Consider the following 18,300-nt stretch of genomic DNA (forward strand, 5'->3'; position numbering starts at 1 on the left):
AAGTGTGCACTTGAATTTAATAGCTCTTGGCATCATTTTATAATGCCTTTTGTGGGGACAGGGAATAATCTCTTTGGAACAGAGTTTGAAACAAAATTTATTTTTTCTTAATTAAGTTCCCTCAGTTATTATGCCAAATAGGAACAAAAAAGACTAGGAAATATTCACTAGTTTTGTGTTACACCAAATGATACCACATAGTGGTGCAAACTTTCTTCATCCCTGGGAAGATTTTAAGAAGAGAAGTTGTGACAGCCAATTCATAAGTAATTGTGGATTGTTGAATTGACATCAGATCATGCACCTGCCTCAGGCAAAGTAAACTAGTTGCCATCATCTTTCAATACATGAGTGAAATTGAAATGATACAATTGCTGCAATTTCATGAGTGGTGTTGACCATTACCAAATGTTAAATGGAATTATGCAGGACTATGCTTTTGTTTTTTAAAACCTAATTCACATTTAAAAATCCAGGTATGTATAACAGTGCTTATTGATGTTTGATTTGCCATTTGTTAGGAATGGTGGTGGTAGATAATCAAAGGAATGATGGACACTTACCTCAACCCTTCTTGTGGTTGTTTGCAGTGGTATTCTAGTACCAGGAGGCTTTGGCTATAGGGGCACAGAGGGAAAACTCCGGGCAATTTCTTGGGCAAGAACAAAGAAAATACCTTTTCTGGGTAAGACTCAGTTCATATCATTAACAATATAATGACATGATGTCCCTCATTTTTGAGAACTAGTAGGGTTGGAACGTAACTTTTATCTGAGTTTGTACTATCAAAAGCTTCAGTTTGGAGATACGGGGTGGGGAGAGTAAGCCCATTTACTTTGTTTTGGTAAGTGAGAAGTTTTTTAGCCTTGTCTTTAATAAATGTTTATATCCTTTTTTCTTTCTTTCCTTTCTCTTTCCTTCTTTCCTCCCTTCCCCTTTCTCTTCCTTCAGAAGTTATTATTTTGTTCTCATATTAATAAGCAATTGTTAAACTGAGATCCAGGCCTTTTCCTCCTTCATTTCCTCATTTAGGATCCAGTCCCTGTAGGCTGGTCAGTCAGTCTCTAAAGGATATGTCTGATTGATGAGATATCCTTAATCCTTGGGGAATATGCTCCTTGATCTTGAATGGGACCCCACTCAGCTAGGAGACCTTATTTCTATTTAGGGTATGAACAGATTCTAATCTAGTCAAATTCTTGCCCCATGGAAATGAGCCCTTGTCCTTGCACCCCTCCATTTGAGTTTAGGGTGACCCAGCCTATGAAGGAGAAAACCAACCAGAGTGGTTTGGATGGAGATGAATTCCTCTGTCCATATTGCTGGAGACTGTTGAGTCTCGTGGCCAAGACATTTTTTTCGGCAGGAGTTTTAGACTTTTAGCCTACTGCCTCATTAAATGTCCACCAATCAGAGTTGATTTCTCCTGTCAGGGGCATCCCCTTTTACAAAGGTATTTAAAGAATTCATTGTTTTGTTTTTGATTGTCAATAAAAATCACTGATCATCAATTTATTGATTATTAGCTAGCCTAATTAATAAATTAACTATTAATTATTATTAGCTATTAATAATAAATTAACTATTAATTATTATTTAATCTCTTGGGGTTTTTCATTAGTTTTCCTTCCTTCCTTCCTTCCTTCCTTCCTTCCTTCCTTCCTTCCTTCCTTCCTTCCTTCCCTCCTTCCTTCCTTTCTTTTCTCCTTCATTCCTTCTCTCTACGTAGAGAAATTATAATTTGTGTTTAGTGATAGATCCAGACTGATGGAATCATGACTCCTTAAGTGAGAGGCCACATAAATCTGTGTTTCAATGCTATGTGTGATTCAGAAGGGAGAAGGGAAAAGAATAAGTATTTACTCAGTACTTTCTGTATGCTGGGCACGAGGCTAAGCACTTTCAGATATCTCATTGGATCAATGGATGTCAGGCAAAGACCTTTCATTAGGCATATTTGTAGTTACGTTTATGGTTTTTCATATCCAGTGATGATGTGTTCTCCCTTGTTCTACAGGAATTTGTTTAGGGATGCAGTTGGCAGTGGTGGAATTTGCCAGGAACTGCCTTGGTTGGAAAGGTGAGTCTAGGGCTCCCTCAAGGACTCACTTAAATCAATTCTTTAATTAAAAAAACTCAGATAAATAAAAACTCAGACATATCTTATTTAAGGGAAATTGGTGAAATAAGTTTTACTGAAGCATTTTTTTCTTAATGCCCAGATGCCGACTCTACAGAATTTGTACCAACCACCAGCATTCCTGTTGTAAGTGACTTTATTTTTTTTTACTGATTTTGATGATTTTATATCCTGTTTCCCAAATGTATACAGCATGTTTTTTGTATTATCAAAATATAACTTTAATCATAAAATTATTTTTGCCTCCAGACTCATATATTTTTATATAGTCTGTTCTATCAACTTTTCACCTGTTGCAGTCCTTAACCTTCTTCTGTCCCAGCGGTTTTTTTTTAAAGTTATTTTATAATTATTTTCAATTTCTCACCTTTCCATTTCCCCCCGCCTTAGTTGAGTAACAAAAAAGGAAAATAAGACCTTTGTAAAAAAAAAAAAATAAACATGATCAAGCAAAGCAAATTCCCACATTGACAGTGTCCAAAACTGACTATGTCCTTCTGCATCTTGAGTCCATCACCTTTCTGGCAAAGGGGTGTGATCCAGCAGTTTTTAAGGTCCACATACCTAAGCAGTAAAATTGGTGTATATTATCATAGATCAATAATTTTAGGTCCAGTATATTCTATATTTAATTTCTAGGAATTCTTCAAGGCTTAGTCTAAGTGTCACCTCTTCCATCCATCTTTCCCTCATCTATTCCCACTCTGACTACCATCTTCCTCATATGCAAGTAGAATTATTGACCCTCCTATGAACTCTCATGATATTTTGTATTATCTTTGGCATTGTACATGAGATATTACAAATATCTCATTTGGTACTCATACTAGCCCTGGGAAGTAGATGGTGTTATTAAAACCATTTTACGGTTGAGGAAATTGAAGCAAGCAGAGGTTAGGTAACTTCCCCAGCTTTTAAGTGTCTGAGGCTGGATTTGGCCTCAGGTCTTCCATAGTCCAGGCTCTAGCCATTGTATTCTATCCATTGTGCCACCTAGCATTTAATAAATATGTTACTATTGGAGTATTGAATCAACTAAAAAGCACATAGAGACAATACAATAACTTTATGCTCTAAAGAATTCAGACCAGCAGTTTTCAGATGTGTACTCTTTGCAAGACAATCAACCTTTATTAAATGCTTACTATGTGTAAGGCACTGTGTACTGTGGATACAAAAAGAGACAACGAGCTTATAATCTAGAAAACAGTATATTCCTGCTCTAAAGAAATTCATATACTTGTACTTTTGTGTACATGTCATAAGGGGAAAAGGAAGGGTCAAAACAAAGGTATAAGAAATAGTAGAAAAGAGAGGACTTTCAATTGGGGAGATTAAGGAAGGCTTCATGGAAGAGAAGACTATCTGATCTCAGCCCTGAAGGAGGCCAGTATCTTGTAGGTGTGAATGCCACGAGAACGGGAAAGGCAAAATATGTGATCAGAAGATAACCAGTAGTCCTTTTTGATCTGTGGTCCACGTGGTGATGACAGACAGGAACAATGTGAAGTTAAGGACATAGAATTTGAAGCTGGAGAAGTAAGTGTCAGTTGTACTATAGCATGTTGTAACTGCAAGTCTGAAGAGTTTGTATCTTATCCTTTAGTCAGTGGGAAGCTAATGAAATTTTTTGAGCAGGGTAGTCAGGAAGATCATGCTGTAACTGTATGAACAGTGAATTGGAGAGCGAAGGGACTGGGATTAGGAAGACCATCAGTCTTCCAGTCCAAAAAAAGGCAATGGGTATCTGAATTACAGGATAGTCCCTGCCAGTGTAAGTGGAGAGAGTAGGGCAGAACTGATAGGATTTGGCAGCTTTTTAGATATAGAGGATTAGGGAAAACCAGAAAAGTCAATGGGACCAAGTTCAGTTGTTTTTCAGTTATGTCTGACTTTTTGTGACCCTATTTTGGTATTTTTTCTTGGTAAAGATACTGGAGTGCTTCACCATTTCCTTCTCCAGCTCATTTTACAGATGAGGAAACTGAGACAAACAGGGCTAAGTAACTTGCTGAGGGTCACACAGTTAGTGAACCCAGGAAGATGAGTTTTCTTCCTTCTAAGCCTAATATTCTATCCACCATACTACCAAAGTATCTAATAAAGCAGATGGTGTTTTCAAGTTATAGGTATTAGAAATGCTGATACTAATTAGAAGTCTGTGATGACTTCTCATTTACATGAGAAATACTCTTTGATGTAAATTTGGAAATAGTTGTACCAGGTTAATAACTGCATGTGTGTTGTTTTTTTCCTTAAATAAGATTTCTGTGGAGTAGAAAAGTAACTTTGCCAGAAGAGGTCACTGTTACATAGCGGTAACAACCCTAGGCCTTTAATGACTCTTTGTCCTTCATACATTTTTTTTCTCAACCAACTTGTTTCAAAATGTCCGCTAAAGCCAGAGCAAATAAAATGCTGGAAATATTACTGGCTTTCAATCAGCTGGCTGAGGAAAGTTCTCCATGTCTTCAACGTCTGAACCAACAGTATTTGGGTCAGTGATGAGGGGAAGGGATGAGGCTGCCGTATTAATATTCTGAGCCCTCCATATGAGACTGTTGGTACATAAAGAAATGCCTGATAAAAGTATCTCCACCCACCAGATTCAATGCTGTTGTTAAAAACCTGTTTCATTGACAATAAATGTTCATTGCATTGACCCTCCTGACCTTCGTTTAGGGCAGCTCTTGGGTATTAAAGCCTTCAAAGAAACCAGTAGACAAAGTACAGAACAACTATGTTCTCTAGATAAAATACAAAAAGAAGTAGGAAAAAGGGAATAGACTTATTTAGATAAGGATGAAAAGACTCAGCCTAAAAGCCTTTTTACTTTTCTCATTTACTCAGGAAATGGATTGAATAACATTTTGTTTCATTGATTAGCATTCTCCCTCTCCCCCTCCCCTTTCCTTCTCTGCCTCTTCCTGCATCCTTCTTTTTCTTTCTCTCTTTTCTGTCTTCCTTCCTTCCTTCCTTCCTTCCTTGCTTCCTTCCTTCCTTTCTTTCTTTCCTTATACCTCTCTTCCTTTCCTTCTCTCCTTTTTCCTTTATTTCCTTCTTCTTTTCCCCTTTCCTTTCCCTTCTGTCTTTTTCTCTCTCTGTCTCTGTCTTTGTCTCTATCTCTATCTCTGTCTCTCTGTCTCTGTCTCTCTCTGTCTCTCTCTCTCTGTCTCTCTCTCTCCCTCTCCCTCTCCCTCCCTCTCCCTCTCCCTCCATTCTTCCCTCTCCTCTTTCCCTTCTCTTTCTCCTCTTTCTCCATTTACCCCAGCAGAGCTGATAGGTTAGGAAATAAAGGTATCCAGTGCTTCTACAACAAATCAGATTTCCTTAGTCTGTTTTGAGGTCTTTTTTTCTCTACTCTTGTATTCTGCCCAGATAAATCAAGTCACTGATAATTACTGTCCTTTTCCTTTCTACTGTGCCATATACAAATTGTTTCATATCTTTTGGATAGTAAGAATACTGCTGCTGGAGTCAGAGGACCTGGATTCAAATCCAGTCTCTGACGCTTGTGACCTTGGCTATGATACTTAACTTTCCTAGGCCTCATTCTCCTTTATAAAATGAGGGGGTTTGGATAGAGGACCTGTGGGGTTCCCTCCAGCTCTAAATATATGGTGCTATGGTCTTAGTCAAATGATTGAGTTACTATTATGCACTCAGTGCTCTTTTTCTGTTTTGTTGGTGAGAATTTCACTTTTTGCAACTTTCATTTATTTAAGTTGCTGCATGATTCTGAAAAATCACTTGTAGAAGAGAGAACTGATTTTCTAAAAGGAGAAAAAAAATTAGTAAATATTCAAAGCAGTAGCATTCTTAAGCTGACACTCTGACACAGCCTGAAACTGTAGGCTTTGACATGCTAATGCCAATTTTAGTCATTTATCTTGTCTATCACTTCCTTGCCACCGTGCCTTCAAGATTAGATTTAATTTTAAATCAAGTTTTATCACAGCTGATTTGTGAAATATGCACAGATGAACAAGTTAGAGGATGAAGTGAGAGAATAAAAAATATCATTACAATTAGAGTTGGAAAGGACCATAAAAGTCATCTAGTCTACTCCCCCCATTTTACAGAGGAAGAAACTGAGGCACTGAGGTGAAATGACTTGCCAAACTTTACTCCAGTAGTAAATATGTAAGACTGGATGTGAATTCAGGCCTTTTGAAACCACATCTGACTTTCTTCGCCTCATCACATTGCCTTCTTTGTCATCTGTCACTTGATGCTTGTTTTAAGACAAAGTTCTATTTTGAATGTCTCTGTAATTAAAGACAAAGAAGCTAGTTGGATGAAATAAAGGAAAAAAGAAAAGAAAGAATAAAAAAAATAATAAGAAAAGAAAGGATAAGAGGTTAGTTCATTACAGATTTGGATTGTGTACCTATCCGTACCACTTCAGAAAACAGGAAAAAACTGTTGAGGTTTTGTAACCAAGTATCTTATACTGAGACATAAATTTTCGTAACCTTCTAGAAAAAGTTCATTATTTTAAAAGATGGAACTTGTCCTCATGGAAGCAATAGTTGAAATCCTGAGAAAGACCCAGGGGATAAACCTGGGGATATGTATTTATAGGGTTTGGAAAGAGGGAGTAGAAGGGGTATAGAAGGTAGATGTGAAAGGCCAAGGGAACTTGACTGGGGCTAATTGGTATGTCTATTGCAGAGTTTAGAAGCTGCCCCAATGCTTTCATATTTAATGAATAATCATAAATATTTTTTCTACAAACATTTTGTTATTTTATTGTTTGCAGTGGATTTGCAACCATCAGTGAAAAGGCCATACACAGTATAATGCTTAGGTCCAAAATGAATTGGACAGACTATAAGTTTTATAGAAGTTCTGAGAAGGAAATCATGATTTATGCAGAAACTTCAACAAAAAGAAAAAAAAAGCCTCTTTTTCCCTTGTTTGTTACAGTAACTACATCCCCCTTCCAAACTTCCTTATTATTGTTAAAAACTCCACCCAGGCCTGCAAGCTTGGTGTCATCCTTGATTTCTCATTCTAGTTCACTCCCCAAAACCAATTAGTTGTCCAAGTCCTGTCCATTTTACTTTTGTAGCATATCTTAAATGCACTGCTTCCCTTCTGATACTGCCACCATCCTGGTAGAACCACACATCACCTCCTGCCTGGACTTTTACAATTGCCTGCTGGTTTGTTTGCTCACCACAAGGCCAGTACAGCTTCTACCCATCTATTGAAGTGATCTTCCTAAAGCTCAAAATCCTCCCCTATTCAATAACTTCTAATGGCTCCTTGTTACCTCTAGGACCAACTATAAAATCATCGGTTTGGCATTCTAAGCTCTTTATAATGTGCTCTCCTTACCTTTCTTATACTTAACCCTCCACCCACAACTCTTTGATCTGATAGCACTGGCTTCCTTGCCTTTCTTCTCATTGGACTTCATCTCCCAAATCTGGGCATCTTCATGGTTCATCTCTCATTCCTGGGATGCTCTTTCTCCTCCTTTCCATTTCCTGGCTCTTCTCAAGGCCCGCTAAAACCCTGCCTCTTGTAGGAAGTCTTTCCTAATCCCCCCTTGATTCTAGTGCTTTCTCTTTGTTAATTATCTCCAGTTTATCCTATATATAAAACTTGTTTGTACATAGCTGTTTGCATTTTGTCTTCCCCCTTAGTACTTTGAGGGCATGGACTGCCTTTTACCTTTTCTTGTCTCCCTAGTGCTTAGCATAGTGACTGGCACATAGTAGGTACCTAAGTAAATGTGTATTGATTAACTAGAGCACAGGAAAGAGATGAGGGCTGGATTTGTAGATTTGAAAGTCACCTGTATAGAGATGTTAGCTGAATCTATGGCAGCTGAAGATGCATTGAGACAGAATGTACAGGGGCAAGAGGAAGGGACCTAGTAGAGAGCCCTGCAGTATTCTAACATGTAGGAGTTGAGGCATGCATGTTGATCCTATAAAGAAGAGAGAATTAATTATCTGTTTGACAGGATAGAAAGGAAAACCACAATGAAGCAATGTTGTGAAAACCCAGAGAGGGTAGACCCTAACTCCTGTGGGGAACCTGGTCCCGAGGCCACATGTGGCCTTTTAGGTCTTTGGTTTAAAAGCATTATTCTTATATGTTTAGCCAGACTGGCCAGGGGGATCTCTGTCTGTCTGTCTGTTTCTCTCTTTCACACACACACACACATATGTTCAAAACTCTTTACTTGGAAACCAAGTAGGGAACTGATTTTTTTGGTGAATTTAGGTTATTGACTGACCTCTGGAGACAAGCTTCCCCCTACGTTATTGTATTGTATATTGTGAATTTCAAGCCTTTCCCACTTACTGTGTAAGAGAAAAATCATTGCTGTATATTATGTCTATTTTGGATGTATTCCATGTAGAACTGAAAATCAGAGTGCTGACACATGCTAAACAGCACAGAGTCAAGGACACTTGGATGGATAGATTGGTTTGTCTAGCTTATTAGTTTTACTTTGTTTTATTTACGAGCCTTATTTAAACTTGAAGTGTATTTCCCAAGGGAGTTTTTCATTATTGGGAACCCTGGGTTTAAGGAGTACTTTTCTAGTGGCTTGTGGAAAAGGCCATTGATTAAGGAGGTCCATGGCAGGTTATTAGTGTGATATGAAAACTCTGAGGGTCTTCCCCTCCCAGATTGATCCTTTTGGTAATACAAATTAGGCCATCTTTTGCCTTAATTCTCACTTAGCTTTTTATCACTGAATGGGTGGAAAAACTAAGACCTCAGAAAGACCTTAGCTTAAAAAGGCCAAGGTTTCCCACTACATCAAGGACCATCACTAGTCATCCTGACCAATATCTTGCCACTGGATTCCAAAGACTCTGGAGGAGAGAGTGAGGCTGATGACTTTGCGCAGTCCTGTCTCACTTAAATCCAGTTCACTTGCAGGTCAAGACATCACCCTTCTGATGTCATTAGTTGTCTTTGAGAACGAACAACATTGTAATATGGGATTGTTACTAGCGTAACTTGTAGCTCCTCATTTTCCAGATGAGGAAACAGGCCTAGCAAGGAAGTAACTTACTCAGTGTCACACAGCAAAGTAGACTGAAAATAGTGCCTAGAACCTAGGTCTCCTACCTCCCAGGCCAGGACTCTTGCCTCTACATCAGAAGCATTTCACCTTTTTTTTTTGTATCCCGGATTCCTCTGGCAGTCTGGTAAAATCTAAGGACCCCTTTTCAGAGTAATGTTTTTAATTGTGTAAAATAAATTGTATTGTACTGCAAAACTAACCCACCAAATGGAAATAAAGATATAAGTTTTTTCTCATCCAAGCTTATGGGATCCCATGAAATTAATCAGACTTGGGGGTAGGTTCCATGGACCCCCATTTAAGAACCCCTTCTCTACATCAAGCTGCCTCCTACTATGCCCTCATAAAGTTTCTGTGGAGAACATATTTACAAAGTGAAGAATATTTAAGAATACCTTTATTAACAATACATTGATTTCCTAACCAGGACCACACAATGCTGGAGAATGAAAACTTGGGCTTAAGGGTAGCTGCTCAGGGGTTTCATGACTTATGGCAAGAGTAGAGCTCTGTCTTGGTGGCATGCTGCTTGCTTGTTTCCAAGGGAGGAGCTCACAGGGATATCTTTTTTATCAGGATCTGGAATTCCTCAAAACTGACTTCTCCATCACCATTCTTGTCCAATTCTTTAAAGAGGTCATCCAGACTGGTTGTCCCCTGGTTAAAGATTAAATAGGGTTAGTGGGTAGAGGAGAGGGAGAGGGAGAGGGAGAAGGTCAGTCAGCTGCTGTTGTAATTTCTACCAGTAAGAAAAGGGAAAGTGTTGGCCCTGCTTTTCTGGAAAGGCTGTGAATATATGCATTTGGGGGAACTTCTGGTTGTATTTTAGTAGTGAGAAAACTAATGTCAGCAGAGAATGTGGTATGATGGAGAGTTGGACTTGATGTTAGAAACATTTGAATTCAAACCCAACTTTAGATATTTACTAGCTGGGTGATCCTGGACAAGTTACTTAACCTGGATAATCTGTAAAATGAGATTGTGAAGTAAATTAAATATATGTGTATGTATATAAACATAATATGTATAATATGTATAGAAATAAAATAATGTATATAAAGTACTCATTATGTATATATGGAAACTGCCTTTAATTATATTGCTTCATGACCATAAAAATGTTGATACCTCGGGCATGGGCATCCCTCTATCTGGGACCCAGTAGACTCAATTTAGATTTTAGAAATATCAATAGCCCATGAAGTTCAGATAGATCCTAGGAAATATGTAATACCTGGCTGCTAAATGAGCAAGCTGCTCCTACTCCCCTGTGTAAGAATATAAAAATCAGAGAGCTAGATCTGAAAGGGACCTTCGAAACCATCTTGTCCAAACCCTTTATGTTACAAATGAGGAAACTGAGGTCCAGTTAAGTGACTTGCCCAAGGTCACACAGTTAATAAATGGCAGGGCTAAGATTTGAATCCAGGTCTTCAGATTTCAAATATAGCATTTTTTCTACTTTATTATGTTGCCTTGCTTCCTAATAAAGATTATAGCTCATATTTGTACATCTCTGAAGTTTAACTGAGGCTTATAGGGACCGTTGACATTTTTAAAAACCTTTTACTAAATTATACTGAAATTACAATCTGAGTTCATGAGTGCACTTTGAATCCTTGAAACATTGAAGTTTTGCACAAAGAGCCTTCCTTTCCTCATAGGAACCCTGTGAGGTAGATAGTCCAAGGATTATTATCTTCTCTTTGTAACTGGAAACCGAGACTCAGAGATCACAAAGCTAATAAGTGGATGTAAGCTTGAGCTCGAATGTAGGTTTTCTGACTCCGAGTCCGATGTCATGCTCAAGGAATGAGTTTTTATTCCTAAAATGAGTATTTTATTCCTAAGGCAGCTTCATACGAGAACAGCAAAATGTAGGCAGACCTAGGACTCTGTGTGAGAGATTTTGGCGATGTGCCACAATTACAAAAATAAACCATGAATACTATTCTGTTTCTGATATATGGGCACAAAATATGTGCTTCTGTGTTGATGTTTATGCCAAGCGTGAATGAGACTGTAATTCATCCATTTATCATGGTGAAACCAGAGACCAAGGTATGTGCTTGTTTTAAGTGAGTAGATCACTCAGTAGACCCAGTTAGATGTTATTTGGAAAATGAATCTTTCAAAGGACTTTGGAGTATTTTGTTTCTCTGAGCCTTTAAAATATGCTCAAATGAGTTGTCTGGATTATTTTTTTCCTGTTTATTTTTTCTTATGCTTATTTTATACTTTATTTTTAAAAAACAGAATTTTATTTTTCTGTTTTATTAAACTAATTTCTATTTCTAATAGCTTATTCTTCTCAAAGGCCTTTTGTATTTTACCTATTAAAGAAATGTCAGATTTTAATATGACAGTTCTGCTTGGCCTAGCCAGAACCTCCAGAGGTGAGAAATAAGCAATGGGTTGGAGTTACAGGAAGGTAGAATTTGCCTAAACATAGAATTATAGATTTAGATCCAGAAGGCATCTCAGAGGCCATGTAGTCCAGGTCCATTTTTTTTTTTCAGATGGGGAAACCATGACCCATATGGAGGGAGTGACTTTCCCAAAATCACACAGGTAGAAAATAGCATAAGTAGAATTGGGACTTAATTCTTTTGTCTTCAAATCTAGCAGTCTTTCTTATTGTTTCTCATTGCTTCCTAGGGGGGAAAATATTTTAGCAGTTAGAATCGGAGCACCTAGGTGGTGCAGTGGATAGTGCACTAACCCTGGAGTCAGGAGGACTTGAATTCAGATCCATCCTCAGATATTTACTTGCTGTGTGACCCTGGTTAAGTCACTTAACCTAGATTGCCTCCAAAATGAAATAAAAAAACAATTAGTATTACCAAAAAATTGAATGAGGTGCCTCTAGAGTTAGAGGGCATGGGATAGTGAATTCCCTATCACTGTAAGTTGTATAGAGATAGTAGGTGACTACTTGTTAGGAATACTGTTGTGTGGTCTATTCATGCTTCAGGTAGGAAATGGATTAGATGGCTTAAAGTAACAGTATGATGATAATAATAATATCTGATATTCATTTAGCACTTTGAAGTTTACAAAATGTTTTGCTAATATTATCTCATATTTAAAAACAACCCTGAGAGATTTGATGAATGGGAGATATTATGATGAAACTTAGGCTAAGATAAGATAAATGACTTACCTAGGGTCATACAGCTAATTAAGAGAAAATAATAGCTAATGTTCATTCGGTACTTTAAGGTTTTCAGAATGTTTGACAAATGTTATCTCATTTTATACTTACACCAACCCAGGGAGATTTGATGAATGGGTGTTTTATTATAAAATGTAGGCTGACATAATATAAATGACTTACGCAGGGTCATAGAGCTAATAAGGTGAAGGAGGCAGGGTTTGAATTGAGCTCCTCCAAGTTCAGCATTCTACTGACTATTCAACTTAACTACCCCAATAAGCTGATCCTGTGTTTGAGAACTTGAGGGGATGGAGAGGGGGAGGAAATTAAATTTCCTTCTATGGCATCACATTGACAATAAGTGTTTCTGAATAAAATCTAAAAGTAAGGCAACTTGACTTTATATAAAATAAATCTTTGGGAGGCAGGATTGGGTTCTAAGGAAATAGAATTCTGGAGGTCTAATGCTTCTTTTCCATAGGAAAGAGGCTTTAAAAACAAGCAAATAGGGAGCAGAGACTCATCCCCTCTGCCCCCAAGGAAAATGTGGATGTATTTTCTTTTTGGACAATTTTAAGGTAGTTCTGAAATGAGATATTATGGCAAAAGAGAATCAATTCATTTTCAGTAATTGTCCAGAAATCACTTGTTGCCCTTTTTAAAAAAGCCTCTTTGAATTAAATGAGTGGCCCTGAACAACTACATAAAAACTAGTCTTGTCACTGAAGATTTAGAGATATAGCTTTGTTTCTTCAATTATGGGAACCCATGGAGAAACTTGACTATGTATATTTGTTATAAGGATTTGTTTTTTTCTTTTTATCTCTTTAGTGGGGAGGGAGAAATGGAAGGGAAAAAAACATGCTTGTTAACTGATAAAAGCATACCAGTTCATAGTGTCTTTATGGTATTTATAAAGTAACTTAGAAATATAGAACAAACTAAACTGTCGCTGTTAGTTCTCAGCTTGGCTCCCTTCCCCCTGTCCACTGCTAAACTTTGCTAGCATCTGTCCCCAAGAAAATGGCAGATTTTACTCAGTGAAATTGAATCTGGTGAACTCAGGTACCCTCTGGGTGTTTATTTTGTGTTTTACCTTTTTTGGGGGGAGGGGTGGTGGCTACAGTCATGGTTAAGTGACTTGCCAAGAGTCACACAGCTGGAAAATGTCTGAGGCTGAATTTGAACTCAGGTCCTCCTACTCCAGGTCTACTGCTCTATCCACTGTACCACAACTGCCACTGCGTTCTACCTCTTACATTTATGTGTCCTGTCTAGTTCTTCTCTCCCAGCCTCACCCTCACCCATGCACACATACATGCATTGTAAGGCCAGGTGGAACCACTGAGTTTACTCACCTTCAATAAATGTGGAAATTCTGCCTCAATGAGCAGTTTCAATTCATCCTTACTCAGCTGGTCAGGGTCACCCTCCTTAGCTGCGTATTTTTCAAAAATTTTTTTGAGTTCTTCAGGGGACTTTTTTGATGTACTCATTTTGTTTCCTGTAAATTTAGAGGGAAATGAATTAATTGAAAAAAAAATGCCAGCCTTATATAGAAGAGGTCAAATGAAAGGACCAGGCATGTCAATTGATGTAAAAATTTGCTTAGGTATTTTAAAATTCTGGTCCTTTTTAAATGTGGTCCAGACCTACAGTTTCATTGATATAAAAAACCCTTAGTGAGGCAATCAGTGCATATTGATGACTGCTCTGCCAATTTATAGTCTTAGAGGGTTTCCTAGAGGCACTGAGGGGGTCTAAGTATTTGCCCAGGTTCACACAGATATGTATCAAAAGTGGGATTTTAACCTAGCCTATTCATTGTACCACACTACCTCTGTCAACAGCTTCTTAATTCTAAATGCCTTTAGTAGGGTTAAGCAGTGCTGTTGAGAAAAAGACAAGGAATAGAAGTAAGTGAAAGAGAGGGGAGAGAAGACACATAGGATGGAATAGGAAGATAGGACCATTAGCAGGGGTTAGCTGATTCACATCAGTGTCATCCCTGCTTTTCAGTGTTCCTTCTTAGAGGAAGGTACAGAGGGATCTGAAGCTGAGAAAGCAAGTTAGTAATCATTACTTGCAAATGTTTTTGAATCAGAAGTTGTTGGGCCTTCTAGAAATTGGTCCAATCATTAGTAACTGGTAATACCTTTCTCTTTTAATGTAGCACATACAGATATACCTTTGAAGGTGCATCTGAGAACAACAGTTAACCTCTAAGTTAGTAGAGACACTGATAGAAAATATTTACTCTTTAGCCTGCTGAGGAAAAGAGTATCTTTCAATCCATACTAGGAATGAACCCATTTTTTTTTCCCAGTTAATTTTTACTTTTATTCTGAACTTAATTAGTATCAAATAGATTGGGCATTGACATATATATAGTACAACAGAAAAAGAGGTTTGTACAGGAAATTGCAAGTTTTCTTTTTATTGCAGTTTACTTTTCTTTTTATATCTGTTGACCTGTAGTTTTCAAAGCAATCCTAGTCTGTTTCTCTTTGTGACTTTCCTTCTGGACCATTCTTATAAGGAAAATACATAACTAACATGAGCAGTAGGAATTTCAGATTGGATTAAATTTGGACTTACCTGGTCTACCTTGCAGCAGCACAGCTAGAGGAGTCCAGAGAGAATATGTGAAGAACTAAGGAGGCTCCTTTGACTTTTTATAGTATTTACAGACATACGCCACCCTGATTATGACATTTTCCTTTTGTTTGCTATTTGCCACTTAAAGGTAATAATTAACGGTTTTGGAACCCTAAGCTCGAGACCTGTGTGAACCTCAAAAGATAATTTTATAATTAAGGGCAGTTACAATTAAGGGCAGTTACAATTAAGGCCACCTCATCATATTGCCTAATGGTCCAGAGTCCTAAGAGTAGATTTGAATTTTTTTCTTGTCTATTTTCCCTCCTGAATTCTGGTGCTTGCTTTTGTATTTTGAAATTTGAATAAATATGTATTTTTTAAAAAATTAAAGCTAATTAGGCACAGATTGACTTTTGGAATATAATCTTTACATTTCTCATACATTTACATAACTTCAGGGAATCCTTAGCTTTCTTTACAGTGTAACTTAGGCATTGGCTTCTATACAGGGTCTTTTCTGATTCTTCCCAGGCATTGGTGTTCTCTTCCTTTTGGAGTTACTTTGTATTATTGTAAATGAATGAGAAGTAGCCTAGTATAGTAGATAGAACACTGGACTTAAAATCAGGAGGATCTGGGTTCCAGTATTGCCTTGGGTACTTACTAGTTATGTCACATTTATTATATACCTGCCAGGTACTGTACTAAACATGGGGGGTACAAAGGATACATAGCTCTTGCCACTAAGGAACTCACAATCTAACATGCAAACAATTGTGTACAAATGAAGTTATATATGGAATAAATTGGAAATAATCAACAGAGGGCAGGTACTCTGAATGAATCTTCAAGCGCGATTGGCTGTTTTCTTGGTGAAGAAAAGAAACATTTCCCAAATTATTTCTTTGAAAGTTGGGGAAAAGAACTCAATTTTCAATAAAAAAATTGTTATTGCTATATTTCATTTTTTAAGATTGCCTAAATTCTAATTCATCTTCTTAGTTAGTTGCATATATGGAAGAATGATTTAGATTTTTAGATTCTTTGGTGAACTGTTTTCTTCCCTGTGTATCTCTCTCCTTCCTCCCAGGACACACTTTATGAATTATCCCTAAAGCTTTTAAAAAATAAACCTTATAAATGAACTGCTGTTCATCTAGAAGGAATATGGTCTTCTAGGGAGCTTCTAGGGTTTTCCCAGGGAAACTGAATTTTCTTTTATTGGAATATCATTCTGTGAGGGCACTTTCCAGGATCATTTTTCTCCTGTTGACTGTAAGTTGTCCCAGAGCACCTTTGGAAGTTTCTGGAGTGTTTCTCTCCATCCTTTCTTTGGTATTGTAAATAGCCATCATTGTAGGACTTACTTCTCTATAACTTCTAATAGAACAAGATAGGAAATTGGTGGAGACTTGATAACAGACTTTTCAGTATGGGATCTTTGCCTCTCTGCTCAGCATTTCACTGTTTTACTCATGTTTACCAAAGCAGTTGGTATGAAAGACATACTAACTGTAGGGATAACAAGAGGAATTTGGTCTTCAGTTGTAAAAGTATATAATGATTATAATTTGGGAATGGTGACTGGCCCTGTGATTTCATTGTCATAGAGAACTCTCAGATGAGGATCTCCTTTCACCAATGCACACTGGCATCTTTTCTTCATTTGATATTGTTAGAGTAACTTGCTTAGGGTCACCCAAGTGGGACAAATCAGAGAGAGGTCTTCCTAGCTTTGTGGCCATTTTTCTATCCATTACTCTCTATTGTTGTTTAGTCATATTTCAGTTATGTCTGAGTCTTTGTGACCCTTTTTGGGGTTTTCTTGGCAAAGATACTGGAGTGGTTTGCCATTTCCTTCTCCAGCTCATTTTACAGATGAGGAAACTGAGGCAAGTAGGGTTAAGTGACTTGCCCAGGGTCACACATCAAATGTCTGAGGCCAGATTTGAACTCGTGAAGATGAGTCTTCCTGACTCCAGGTCCAGTGCTATTATCCCCTGAGCCACATAACTGCCCACTACTTTATGGGGCTCTCCTAATATAAGTGACATTTATACAGTACTTTTAAATTTCTATGAAGTGATATACATACATTTCCTCACCACAACCCTAGGTAGGTACTGTTGGTATTCTTATACTTTTTTTTACAAGTAGTCAAACTGAGGCTCTGGAAGTGTGACTTTACTATGGTAATGTCCCATATACTGCTCAGCATATGAATCCAGGTATTCTTGACTCCCAATTCAACTCTGTCCATTATGCCATGTAGACCACTGGTGTTAAACTGAGATACAAATGGTAGCCACTAACCATACATAAGAATTCCTGTCATATTCACTTAGAAAATCACCTATTAATGTTATCTGTGTTTTGTTGTATTTTTATTTACTTTGCTAACTATTTCCTAACGATATTGTAATCTGGTTTGGGCCTTACTCCATGTATTTGGCACCTTAGAAGTAGATAACACACATTCCGAGTTTGTCTTGAAGTTTTAATTAGGATTCACCCTCACTTTACAGCAAGATGTCAAAAAGTTCTGAATATTTTCATAGTGATGGGTGATGCTAGAGCCCTGTGCTTTTTAACTGAAAGGAGCTGGGTTTTTTTTTGTCTAATAACTAAAGTTAAATAACATTTTCTTTTCCATTACCTTTCTCTAAAAATTTATACACACTGGTGTTTAATCACATAGCACAGCTAGGTGACACAATGAATAAAGTGCTGGGCCTAGAGTCAGGAAGACTCATCTTCATGAGTTCAAATCTGGCCCCAGACATTTACTAGCTATGTGACCCTGGGCAAGTCACTTAACCTTGTTTGCCTCAATTTCCTCATCTGTAAAATGAGCTGGAGAAGGAAATGGCAAACTACTCCAGTATCTTTTGCACAAAAACCCCAAATGGGGTCATAAAGAGTCAGAAGTGATTGATCAACAGCAATAGAATTATAGCTGAAAGCCCCTCACCCTTGGGCAGACTAGGTGACACAGTAGGTAGAATGCTGGGTTTCTGAGTTCAAATATGACCTCAGAAACTTACTTAGCTGAATAACCATGGGCAAGTCACTTAACCCTATTTGCCTCAGTTTCCTCACCTGTAAAATGAGCTGAAGAAGGAAATGGTAAACCATCCCAGGATCTTTACCAAGAAAACCTCAAATGGGGTTACGAGGAGTTAAACAGACTGAAAAACAACTGGACAACTACACATTTAGAATAATATTGCCTTACCAAGAAAATTGTTTCCATGAATTGTATTAGGAGGCTTAGCTATTACCAAAGATAATGTCAGTATAAGTTATCAATCCTGGAAGCAGTACTTTTCTTTCAGGAACAAACAC

The 18,300-nt window shown here is 37.6% G+C and overlaps 2 protein-coding genes across 21 annotated transcripts in view; one reads left to right on the top strand and one right to left on the bottom strand.

Annotated features, from left to right (window-relative positions):
- CTPS2 (CTP synthase 2) overlaps positions 1 to 18,300 on the top strand; it is a 147,458-nt gene that overhangs the window by 62,558 nt on the left and 66,600 nt on the right. For all 20 annotated transcript variants that reach the window (XR_011968057.1, XR_011968056.1, XR_011968055.1 and 17 more), the window contains 3 exons: positions 591 to 685; positions 2,018 to 2,080; positions 2,223 to 2,266. Coding sequence is in view for 14 of the 20 variants with exons in the window: in XM_072614267.1 (XP_072470368.1) it covers positions 591 to 685; positions 2,018 to 2,080; positions 2,223 to 2,266 (202 nt within the window). In the remaining 6 variants the exon portion in view is untranslated. The remainder of the gene's footprint in view (positions 1 to 590; positions 686 to 2,017; positions 2,081 to 2,222; positions 2,267 to 18,300) is intronic.
- On the bottom strand, positions 9,577 to 15,039 carry S100G (S100 calcium binding protein G). The gene is made up of 3 exons (XM_072614277.1): positions 14,953 to 15,039; positions 13,713 to 13,858; positions 9,577 to 9,854 (listed from the first exon to the last, which is right to left on the bottom strand). The coding sequence occupies exons 2-3, from the start codon at positions 13,848 to 13,850 to the stop codon at positions 9,750 to 9,752; spliced, it is 243 nt and encodes an 80-aa protein (XP_072470378.1). The 5' UTR covers positions 13,851 to 13,858; positions 14,953 to 15,039; the 3' UTR covers positions 9,577 to 9,749.

Source organism: Notamacropus eugenii, chromosome 5 (assembly GCF_028372415.1).
Source record: "Notamacropus eugenii isolate mMacEug1 chromosome 5, mMacEug1.pri_v2, whole genome shotgun sequence".
NCBI classification, from domain to species: Eukaryota; Metazoa; Chordata; class Mammalia; order Diprotodontia; family Macropodidae; genus Notamacropus; species Notamacropus eugenii.